Source organism: Takifugu rubripes, chromosome 19, assembly GCF_901000725.2.
Source record: "Takifugu rubripes chromosome 19, fTakRub1.2, whole genome shotgun sequence".
Classification (NCBI taxonomy): Eukaryota; Metazoa; Chordata; class Actinopteri; order Tetraodontiformes; family Tetraodontidae; genus Takifugu; species Takifugu rubripes.
This window is the reverse complement of record NC_042303.1, coordinates 10,659,470-10,672,053: the sequence shown is the minus strand read 5'-3', so window position 1 is coordinate 10,672,053 and position 12,584 is coordinate 10,659,470. Positions and strand designations below refer to the sequence as shown.

Sequence of the window (12,584 nt, the reverse complement as noted above, 5' to 3'; positions counted from 1 at the left end):
TGAGACGGTGAGAAGTTCGGTTTTGGTCACATGGAACATCGATTCTCTTGACCTGCCAATTCTGGGAGACATGCGAAGGACTGAGCGTCTGCTTTTCCTGTGCCGCATCAGAAATCAATAATAACACGACAGTTCACTTTGAGGTAACCACGCAGCTGAAAACCAATCAGTGCTTGGCCATCTTAGGCGGGCGACTTGGAAAACTATTGTTACACAGGTGGCTAACCTCAATCTGAGCACCTCCTCCTCAGCTCCTCTCAGATCCCAGTCCGGTGCAGTGAAGCGGTCAGAGTGGCAATGGCTGGCCTGGTCAGGGCCCCATGTCACCCCCAGTATCCTCAGTGTTCATTTCCCTTTCATCTTGAGTGTGAAATCGCTGCCGCTGCAGCACTGACCTCGGCATTAAGAGGTCAACTATTGAAATCTGATGTGTGCTTCCCTGGCTGAGAGACTTCAACAGATGGACAGAGAGCGAAGGTAAGAAATGAAGAAACAGGGAGGATTTTTAAAAAATAAAAATAAAAAACATCCTCTCAAGAAGACATCTTTGACTGGAGTCGGAGTCTTAAGCACTTCAAAATAAGCCTTTGAATTTGTTAAAGGGGTCAAGAGTCATTTCTGGCTCTGCCGCTCTAAAAGGACATTTCATCGGATGTTCTAACAACACTGGGGGTAAAATGTAGAAAAATATGCTTCTGAGGCTCTGATCAAAGAGATTTATGTAATGATGCCATAGAATGATTGTTTGGTGATGGAGATGCTTATGTAAATGCTGTTTGAAGTTGCATTTCCCTAAATCGCATCACAAAAAACACCAATTATCTGCTACCTCAAGGAGCTAACTAACTAGCTCGACATCTCTTTAAACGCTGTAACTTTTCATTTAAAAAAAAACTAATATGGGCAGTCAGAAACACTGAGATGAAAATAAAATATATAAATATAAGTAAACAAATAATGTAATAATAAATATATACGATGCAAACAATTATTTCTGAGCCTGAGCACCTGAGGGTAAGACAGAAAAATCTAAGAAATAGTGTGAAATCAGACAAAACAATGGATTCGGAATGATGGACAAACATAAACCACAGCAAGGTTAAAACAATCAGAATCAAGGGAGCCTGGCTATTATGGGAGCTTCACTGCATGATTTCTGCTCGGGAGAGCTACAAAACCAGGAAAAGCTCAGTAGATTCGTGTTAATTAAACATCTCTGACTTTTGCTGATGTTTCGAAAGTTCCGGGGTTGTAAATCTCAGCTTGGGGACGTTGTGTGTGAAGTTTGCATGTTCTCTCTGTGTCTGTCTGGTTTTCCTCCCACAGTTCCAAAGCCTGCACGGCTGATTGGAGATGCTCAATTACTCTGGCTTAAAGATGTGTGTGCAGGGATGTGTCCTGTGACCTGATAAGGAAGATGCAGCAGAGGCCCGTTTTAATGTCTGTGGCCCTTACATCACCGCCTGACCCTCATTTTAGAGTTTAGATAGCGAGAGAAACTCTACAGCCCAACTTTGCAGCTTTTGGCAGCTTTTTACGAAATACCTGCCAGAACTCGGTGCCGCTGTGTATTTCAAGTATAAGGTTCTGCATTTAGAGTCAATTCGACACCTCATCTCAGTATGAATCCCCTCTGAAAGCATATGCGATATGAAGCGTCAGAGAAGTTTTGAGGTCTTGTCTCATATTTCCCATCGGCTACACTTTCATCCATCTCTCCGCAGTAGACCACCCCTAGCAAGGCTGGCCAAATAAGGTGTTCTGCCTTCAATACCCTCTGAAGAATCTGAGGAGTTCAGAATCTGCCGAAAACTTTGGATCTCAAACACAAACATCTTTTATTCAAAGGCTGTCTGTAATCACGAATAAATAGCATTTCTAGCGATGAGCGCAAGGCATAAGAGAGAGACGAGCCAATCTCAGGAGAAGATAACGGCTAGATATGATTCCTTAGATAAGGAGCTGTAATTTGGCTTTTAGAGATAGCTCCGGGGGCTGCTGAGCCGAGGCCGTGCCGATTTGCTGTGTGTATGGGAGGTTGTTTTTTTCCCTCCATTTTTATCTCTCCTGTTGAAGAGCTTTTCATCTCTGGCGTTTTTTTTCTCCTCTTCTTCTTCCTCTCTTTTTTGCCACACTTCCCCCAGAAGGTGAGATCACAAACCCGCAGAAGGCAGAGTGGCATGTTTTAAAGCGATGGACAAAATACAAATATTTGAAAATGTATTTCATGGTAATTATGTCAGGTTTCATGGCCTTGGCACAGTACTGAGGCACAGCCTGGATGCCTTAATTTGTATAGAAACTGTAATCATTTGTTCATTTCAAGGTGAAAATTGCATTTTTTAATTTAAATTGTATCCCGCGTGATAGGCTATTATCTAGAAAAATTGTCACTGTGTATGGCGGTCTATGCCCTGCCGTCACGCCTGTTTGGAGCCCACCTCTCCTGAGAAAGGGCTCATATATGAATCTCCTGACTGAATGCACCCAGCATGTTCTTCACTTATGGCCGCCACTGCTCTCATTTCCATTTTTGTTATTAATATTAATTACTCTGAGAGAGAGAGAAAGAGATGGCTCAGATTTTGAATAGAACTCAAGGTTAGATTAACAATGATTAACAGCCTGATCTCTTCTCAAACTTTATCTGTTTTGTTTTATTTTACAGGTATTTATTGTTTTGAGGTCGGCTGGAATTAAGGTGTGTGCGCAGGATTTGTGCATACGACAGACAACTAAATCAAGTTGTCCCAAATAAAGAAAACATTTTATTCACTCAAATGAATTTAAGATTTTACAGCACCTTATTTAGGATTCTGCTTTTTTTTTTCTTGTGAGATTGTCTTTGGTTAATACCTGAGAGGGGTAACCGTGAAATTCAAAACACCTAAAATGTTCCGAAAATAAGATTTTCTCCCTATGCAAAATAACACACTCGGGTTTGGGAATATATGCGCGCCAAGCTGTGCGTCTGTGTCAGTGGGATCCTTGAGGTGACGAGCACAAAGCTGAGGCTCAGGTACACGGCGTATGCTGGCATAATTACAGGATTTGGGGGATTATTATACTGTAAGAGCTTTCATGGCGACAGCTGGGAGCTTTTTTACTCCCCGTGACACATAATCTCAAAGAATAAAACCAAGACCCCCAGAGCATGTCTTAATCATTTCTTAGCATACCTGCACACGGTTCTGAACTCTCTTTCTGAAGACAGATTTGTAAAATTAGAATATAATTATCATATCTAGTGTAAATCATTCTAAAGTCATTTTTTTGGCCTGTTTTCTAAAAGTCCTCTCTGTGGAGATTTTTCCTCGGCGTGCCTTCCCCTCAGCGGTGGGTTATTTACGACAGACAGCGTAGCCAGGTTCGGGAGGCTGGCCCCAAATTAGACGTGAGTCGCAGCGCCTCTTCCAGGGCTGGGCCCTGAAAGCCAGTATGACCGGGCGGTGGCTGAGATTTCTCTATCGCTGCCTCCTGAGCGATAGGGCCTCCTGGTCCCGTCAGCGGGGCTCAGGAGTTCCATTTCCATCCCTGTGATCTAAACAAACCCATTACTGCCCGCCAGTTATGCAGAGGGGCAGTAGACAAACCCCGGGCCTGAGGACACAGCCCACAAGCTAAGCTACCGTGGCACAGAGCCACCTTCAATGGCCACATGTCCATGGTACGGAGGTACGGAGAGCCCGGGCCCCTGCACTTTATCTAAACTGCTCCAGAGAGGCGAGTGGAATCGGCTCTTTTTGGCTCTGTTTATCCTGTGCTCCTGTAGTCAATCAATTAGGGGATCAAAGGAGAAGATGAGCAGAGTGTCACAAAGCTCTCCCACACACCAGCGCCTGAGCCGCCACCTCGTCCACTCTGACTGACAGCAGACCGACGGGGGGACAAAACTCCAAGACCGCCACCTCAGGAGACAAGCTGGAGCAGAGGGGACAACCATAGCACATGCCAAGGTCTAATCTGGACAACCAGAACACAAACTTTCAGCAGAATATTTGAGGGATGATGCGCAGCCGCCAAACAACCACCCAAGACCACACTGTGAAACCCGATAGTCCTATTTTGGATTCCAGATGGCATGGATTTTCTTAAGATGTATATTTTGTAATGAGATGCTGATGAGAATTTCCAATGTAACTGAGCCTCTGTGATATAATCTGGCGATAAAATTGCACTTTGGAGCTGGTTTAAATCTGTAAATCAAACGCGTATACCAAATATTCTATTTATATTCGGCGAGCCGCTCTGGTCTGTCAAGTGTTCGAAATGTGATTGACAGTTACCTAAATGTAAATAAAAGTTCATTCATGTGAGTACTCACTTTATTTGGCATCAATTTCTGTCTAAATACTATTTGATATTAATGATGCTAATGCCTGTGATTAGCAATGCTTTTAATTAGCTTCATTTAATTGCAAATGAACAGTAAAGTGTTCTCATTCTGCGGAATATAAAATGGGGATGCATCTTTCACAAAGTGGCATCATTTTCTGTCTTGACTAATTTACATCAGATTATGCGCAGATTATGCAGATATTTGATAGCTCCTCCAGACTCCTGTAACGTGTTTTAGGCGTATTTGAAATCTGTCTGGACTGAATGGACATGCCATAGGCGTGTTTGACATACCTCCAACAGCGCTGCTGGTAAGAACTGAATCAGCTCATCTGTCCTGATGTGTAATTTAAAGCAGAGCGGATGCATCCATCCTCCACCAGCCAGTTTACCCCCTTTGTTTGCACCGTGCCAGGGAGATTTAGACGTGCTCTTCCGCAGTCATTGCACAGAATTCCTAAAGCTGCAACTAGACACGGGTTCAATCTGTGTCTCATGAGTGGGATGTCCGATCTCTCATCGCTCCGGCATCAAATGCCCAGCAGTGGAACAGTGACCGTTCTGATTCCACTGATGAGCTTGAGGATGCATGCACACGTTGTGTCCCCCTAAGATGTTTCCTGACATCAGTTCTAGTGCTAAAGTATTACTGGTTGACTAAGTGGCAGAACATGTAAATTTATTTATATTAATGAAAACCAAATGCTACGTTATGAACTGACATATTTTTGTTGGCTAAATGCAGAGCTCAGCTGATGTCTCACACACACACACACACACACACACACACACACACACACACACACACACACACACACACACACACACACATCCAGGTAAACACAAAGGAGACCAATCAGTTTTGGAGCTTTAATTGATAACAGTTACGCCAGTGTTACAGTAAACACACCAACAGGCTGAAGGTAGTAAATACCAGTACAAGTTTCCCACTACTCTAATACTTCATACAGCAGAATAAATTATACCATGATAATATACACACATGCGCAACAGAAGAAAGTGGAACTCAAAGCACAGATGTCAGAAAGCAACTAAACAAGTTAGGTTCAAACAGACAGGGAGGGGTAAGGAGTTTTAAATATCCAAATGTTTATTGACGCAAGTGTTAGAAATGGTTTTGATACACTAAAGACGATTCTAAAATTCTTTTCTTTTTAAAATATACACATGAGAGAAGCGTCTAAGCGGCGCAGCAGGAACTGCAGCAATTCAGTGCGAAGTTACTGTGACTCCTTCTCCTGAAGTCCTCCTGGTCCACAGATCAAATGTGACCTGATTCCTTTTTCCCGAAGGCTCTCCTGGCCCGCTCCTTCACCATCACATCCCCATCATCATCATCATCACTACCACCATTATTGTGTCAGTCACACGAAAATGTCATTCAGAGGCATTCAGGTCTGAGGTCCAGTCAAATCTGGTGTGCACTAGTAATCAGTCTGTAAGTTCAGGCGGTCGGAACAGAGCCACCTTTCGCAGCCGTCCTGAGGTCCAGGCAGGTTGTCTGGCTCTTTAATTTTCCGTTCAGTTTGATCCTTTTCTATACAATTTTAATTGGAACATTTTCACTTTTTTTTTTGTTTGTTTTCAATTTCATTCATTTATACAAGCTCATCTTCACCTGGGCCGAAGAAATGAAAGAAAACATTTGGTCAACGAATAAACCAATTAAATAAAAATGAAAAACAAATAAAGGAACAGGAAACAAGCCAGTTAAGGAAACGTCCGCATATCCCCTGCCTATCTACCACCCGACATAGTTTTGTTTTAGTATAAAACGTAATCTTTATTAACAAGCGACACCCAAACTGCTCCTCCTTCTGTACAGTTCTTAAAAGGCGGCTGAGGACTCGATCTCGTGCACATCAGTTCAATTCAAAAACAAAGAAAGAAAAAAGAAAGAAATTACACACATCTCGAGGGAACGTCTGGTCCTGGCTCGTGCCAGAACTTTTGAGTGCTTCACAAATGCTTCATAGGCGCTGGAATATTTTTCTACATTTCAGTGATTACGTTATAGCGGAGGATTAGATGTGGCTCAGGTTCAAACCAGGAAGGGGAAGCGTTGGGGGGGGGCAATCAGCGGTCTTACCTGTGCCCTTTCACAGCTGACTGGATTAACTGATTTTTCCAGGGTGCATGTGAATGGCACAGCGGGAGTGCTTTTTAATCTCATATCAGAATGTGTTGGAGTGCTTATTGTGTATTTGCAGACGGAGTGAGTGGAATGTTTGGAGGAATGTTTGTGGAGTCCGGGACTTGAAATTAGCCGAAGGTGCATTTACACACAGTGTTAATGAGTCCCAGAAAGAGGAATGCTGACTTTGGTTGGGAAGGGTCACTGAGAATTAACTTTGACATTATTTTTGCGTGATTAAATCTGCTCTCACACAGGGCTCCTCAGCGTATGGGATTTGGGAGGAGCACAGGGGAGTGGGGGGGAATTGAGTTGGCCATCCTTGGATGGGTCCAGATTTCTACACAAAATACGCTAATTTTCCCAATCCTGTTTTTGTAAACAATGCCCCCCTCCCAGTGGACTGTGGCTAAGGATGGGATGGGGGTTAGAAGGGGAGAGTTGTTGGCCGCCAAAACTCTGCTTTAATTCCCTGCAGGATGCATCCAGCCAGACTTCCCACGGAGTGGCCAAGTTCTTACGGAATGTCAAGATGAATATGAAAGTGGGAAGGTCAAATCGTTCGCGAACATTGGAGCTCAGGGAACAGGCAGAGGAAAAGCAGCTTGGAAAACGATCATCCTCTCTTTTGTGACTGTGCCGACACGCGAAACATGCACACGCAACAGACACTCATTCCCCGGATCGTCTCAGTCATCCTGACTGTGTTTCACACACCAACATCTAACAGAGGAGAGAGATACAAATGGAATCAAAGAACAACATAAATCACATTACCCATAATCATGTAACAACAACAATAATAATATCAAAAAGGAATGTGAATAAGAGTCATTCAAATGAAATCGGCTCGTTAACTACTATGAACAGCAAGGTCAGAGTGTTGTTGATGGCTCTAAATGTGCGTCGGACTGCGCGTGTGACAAAGAGGAGCCCGGGACCGAGGCGGCCATCTATCCCCGGATGTTTTGAGGTCTCGACTGGCTTTTCTGAGAGATAAAACAGGGTGCAGAGCCGCCTGGTGGTTGACAACTGAATTAAAAGTTTAGTTCCGCTCCCCACTGAGCCTTGTCACGCCCTCGAAGTGTCTTTCTTCCTGTGATACAGTGAGGCGGTGTGCTGATGTCATGGCCGGGCTGCAGAGTCCAGACTTTATGGAACATGGAGGAGTGTGAGAGAGGGCGCTGGAGAGTGAGGTGCCTGGGAGGCCTCAGTAGGCCTGTCCCGTCTCCACCTGCAGCAGTCCCAGCACGGCCGAATGGTCGCCCAGCTTCATCCTGCGCTGGGTGGACAAGCTCACGTTTTTAGCCAGGTAGTCCACAGCAGCTGCACGGAAAAAGAACACAGCCATCAGATCGGCGGACGAGACCAGAGACACGGGTCCCGTTTGCTCTCCATTCATTTGTCGCCCAATGGCTGAAAATAGGTTGTGGCAGAAGCAAAGCGATTGACAGAGACAGAAAATAAAAGATAAAACCACCTCCGCCGCCCCTTGTCTAAGGTTGGCACGCCGCTGGCACGCAGCATGTGCATCCTGCTAAAGTCTCCATGCTGTCACTCACACAGCTCCCTGTGTGTGTTCTACGTGCCAGTCTTCATTACTCTTGGCATCTCTGATTTCATGCCCTCCACACTCCACATGGCCGATCATTTTCATCCTCAGACAGCAGCTCTCTCCTCTCTCCTCCATTCATTAACCAGCCACTGTGCTCAATCACCATCTTAATTAACCTCACATCAGCTCGTATCCGCACTGCCGTCAGTCTCTCACCGCTGACAAAAACGTGCGCGGCGCGCGAGGCCAGGTCACGTGCATCCGTGTGCCGTTTCACAGACAAATTAAAGACATTAACAGTAGATACAGAGTTGGACTATTGTTCATTACACTCTTTCAAGGAAATTTGAAATGTTATTTCCTCACAACACAAGGCAGTGTTGTTTTGAACAGCTGCATGTCCATCACCCATGACAGGACAGATGTCTAAACGCTGAGTGGTGAAAAAAAATCCTCCATTTGACTTAATCACATTTTAACTTGTTTGCTAATTTGTGAAATTAGTTTTTTTTTTTTTTTAAAGGCAATGCAATGGCTCATTATTGGACCTGTAGCTGGAGTTGGTTAAATTTTTCAGGAACTGCGCTCCATTTTACCTCTTATGAATGGCTATGACAGCATCAGTCAATTATGCTAATCTAATAAAGTAAACTCTTTCCTGCCCTAGGGGTGTGTGTGTGTGTGTGTGTGTGTGTGTGTGTGTGTGTGTGTGTGTGCATGTGTGTGTGAGATGGAGAACAGAGAATGAGGAAGAGAGGTGGGTAAGAGGACACTGTGGCCCCTGAGGGTGTGCCGTTCTTTGAAGTGGCCCTCTCCTCTCTTCCATCCAACTGGAGTGGGGTGCAACTAAGGCAGCTCCGTGGGAGGATGGTGGTAGTGGTGATTGTGGTAGTGGTGCTGTATGTGTATTTGTAGCGGGTAGGGGGGGGGGTGTCTTTATCAAGAGCACGTGTCAGCCTCTGCCAGCAGGGTGCAGAGGTCAGGAGGCTTTTTTGCCTGAGAACTGGGCATCGCTTCATAGGCTTTTGAAAATCTCAATGCTTCTTTATGCTACAGCTTCCAATGAACAAAATGATAGTGCATAAAAGTTAATGCTGGATTCACTCACTCTGGCCATACTGGCTGTACTGGTAGCCTGCGGTGACGGGGTCCACGCTGTAGCTGGTGGCGCTATAGGTCGGAGGGCAGTATGACTGGGAGGAAGCCAGGCTGTCCACACTCTTGATGGTGTCAGAGCGTTGGCTGCAGCTAGCTGAGATGGGGTTGGAGCTCTCCAGGCTGCTGTGTAGGGGGGAAATGGAAAAGTCGTGCTGGGGCTGGGAGGATACAGCACTAGGGTTGCTCAGGATACTCATCACCTGGGGGGAGGGAAGCAAGGGGACAGAGGATGTTAGAAATTTGGAAAATTGAGGATCAAAGCGCTGACAGAGCTGAGGAAAAGCACTTTTCCCCCTGCAAATATGGAGCCATCCTGGCATGTCACGGTACAGATGCCAATAGGAACACACCATTTTAACTTGGAAATAGGGGGAAAATGGAAAACTTCCCCATCTCTTTTTAATGTTTTTTTTTCATGGGGCAAAGGAACAAGAGACACTGTTTCCATTAGCTGGGGGTGCCAGAAAATGTTCTATTGGGGGACAGAAAGGTCCCAGGGTAATAATAGACCCACCATCCATGCCAGACAACCCCTGTCCCAGAGCCTTAGGCCTGAGCCTGAGCCTACAGCACAACAAGCACCAAGGGAGTCCCTAATCCCTCGCCCCTAGCCTACCCATCTCATGAATAGTAATGGAGTTGGAACTGGTAAATGATCCCCTCAGATCCCCACATAAAGTAGGCTCCACAAACCTCACCGAGGGGCCCACTGATAGAGCAGGTTGGGGCTATAACCTGAATATCACAGTGCCTGTATTATTCATAGTACATAAAAGCCTCCAATTCAATATTCTAGATTAATGTAATAGCATGTGACATTCCTCAGAAGAAGGTCTCAAAATATGTTAAAATGGAAAAGATTACTTCTAGTGCTACTCCAGACTGAAGCGCAGCGTCCCAGAACAGTGCGAAGAATTTTGTTTTCTCATGCTGCATATTTTGAAGTGAAAAGGAACAGAGAGAGAGAGAGAGAGAGAGAGAGAGAGAGAGAGATGTGTGTGGTAAAAAGGAATTGTCCCACACATGCTCTCTTGTTATAACAGGGAAGCCTTCCCCTCAGCATCAGGTTCATGTTGAGTTTTGCTATGCTGAACTGGCCTTTGGCCCCTAGGCTGCTAAACCAATTAGCCCATCATGGAGCTGGTTAAAAAGGGCCAGTACACGCGGACATGTGTTTGCATGTACACGCGCATGGACAGTCACGTGCGCACTGCAGAGGTAGGCCAAACAGTCCATAAATGATGCAGTACAGCCAGAAACACCCCACTGTGGGAAAATTAACCATAGTCTGCCAATTAATCATATCATTAGAAAAGCCCTCCCAGGAAATATAAAACACTCAGAGCACATCAGAGACGTAAGGGCCGGTTAGTCGTTTCCACATGTTAATTCTATGGGGATGGAAACCCCCGCCCTATCTCCTCCACATGTGCAGACAAAGCATGTGACATGTATCTATAAGAGAGAGAATTATGGTTCTGCTCATGCCGGACACATGTGGCGCTTCTTCACATATGGAGCTGAAGGAGAGGAATGCTTCATCCCAATGCCTTTGTGATGCTGAATTGGGGGGGGGGGGGGCTTGTCGACGTGTCCTGAGAATGACAGCTGGGGGGCACGTCCATTTTAGTCAGTGGTTAATTGCAGCCGGATTACATCGCTTCCTTGAGAAATGGAGTATCCCAACAATTGGCCTTAATACTATTCATGCTGATAAAAGTTCCTCAAAAGAAAATGACTTCTTATCATTGTCTTTGGAGCAGCTTTTGCCATTTTATTGGGTCAGCTTTATTAGAGTCTAACAAGTGTTGTCATCTGTGAGGACATCAAAACTCCTCATTTTTCCCTCCAGTAGGAAGATTCTGCTTTAATGATTTAATTTCATGATCACTTTCTCTAAATGGGACGAGTTATGTTCTATTTAATGTGTCAATTACTCTTCTATAAAACTTATACTTGATCAATATACTTGATCTTAACTTGCTTTTAAGGAGTTTATGTAGCTCATTCAGCACTCTAATACTTAACAAAGTTGAATATAGATATAGAGAACTCCCGCTTGTTTGGAAAATATGTAAAGATCTTTTTTTAGAGCTATACCTCCCCTTGATTTCTGTTTCTCCCTTTCTTGTGGTACAACTTTAGTTCAAAATGTGGTACAAATCAGGTTCCAACAATCCATCAGACACGTTTGAAGCGGGCCTGGACTCCCAGGAGGAAGACAGGTTATTTGTAAGAGCTGAAGCATCAGAATGGTGAGCATCAGTGTCAGCATTGCTAGCCCCAGTCGGGATTTGCACCATTACAGCCCTGACCTCATTATTTTGAGATTAACACAGTGGGACTGCGGAAACAAGACAGAAAGTGTCTCACTAAAATTGCTTATTTGATCAATTAGGTGGGTCACAATATGTGCTGTAGCACATGGACACGTTAGCAAAGGCGGAAAATAGACTTTTGGTCAGAGCAGGACGGCTTCTGGCTCTTTTAGAGTTTGAAATCTGAAAAAGACAAACCTTTTTTCTTCCCCAGCGCTCTCCGTATGCAGAGCAGAAGAAGATTTCTTCCTTACCCCCCTCCCCCCACCCCTTACACCTTCCTCTCCTCTCTTGCATGCAGCGTCCTCAGCAGCCCAGAGTTCGTTTGTTGTTTGACGTTGTGTGAGTGCTGGTTTGGGAGAGATAATGTGAGCCAGGACTCAGTTTAAAGGACAATGCTCCAGGGCGTCCCCCCACCCCCCACCCCACTCTTCCCCCCACTGCCTCTGTTTCTCCACTCTCTTTCTCTCTACAGATAGATTACTTTATAAATAATAATAAAAAAAAGTAATTAATTCTCTTAACTTCTGAGCGCTGTAGCCTGTGGCGAAGTGAATGGGGAAGTGTAAATTGATACAATGTGCATCCTTTCAGATAAACAGAGCACTTGAGACACAAAACGATGCCCTTTCATACATCTCTAATTTCTTGAACAGTCAAATTACTTATTTTTTGTTTACATGAATGTTTGACTAGATGCTTTTTGTTGGGTTTCTTCCCAGACGGAATGAAAGAATGTGACAAAACCAGAGGGAAAAAGCAAAACAAATAACAGAAAAAGCATTTTCAACCCTGCCAGTTTCCTCAAACTTGCTGAACCACTGTTCTCATATTTTGTGTGAAATGTGAACTTCTTGCTATGACACTCTGATGCCCCTCCACCCCACCCCACCCCCGCCCCTGACCACTCCTCTGCTGTTAAATTAACGCAATACAAACACGCAAATATAAGGGAAGGAAATGGAACAGTGGGAAAAGGATAGCCTCTAGAAAGAGGGTTGGGGGGGCATCGGAGGAAAGAGAAAGTGATACGTAGAGAGTGAGGGGAAAGTGGAGGCTT

The 12,584-nt window shown here is 44.7% G+C and overlaps 1 protein-coding gene across 2 annotated transcripts in view; it reads right to left on the bottom strand.

The window, feature by feature from the left end:
* Positions 1-5,194: 5,194 nt before the first annotated feature.
* pax7a (paired box 7a) overlaps positions 5,195-12,584 on the bottom strand; it is a 39,629-nt gene continuing 32,239 nt past the window's right edge. For both annotated transcript variants that reach the window (XM_029827122.1, XM_029827121.1), the window contains exons 8-9: positions 9,157-9,406; positions 5,195-7,819 (exon numbers count right to left, since the gene is read on the bottom strand). In XM_029827122.1, the coding sequence (XP_029682982.1) occupies positions 7,704-7,819; positions 9,157-9,406 (366 nt within the window). In that variant the 3' untranslated portion in view covers positions 5,195-7,703. The remainder of the gene's footprint in view (positions 7,820-9,156; positions 9,407-12,584) is intronic.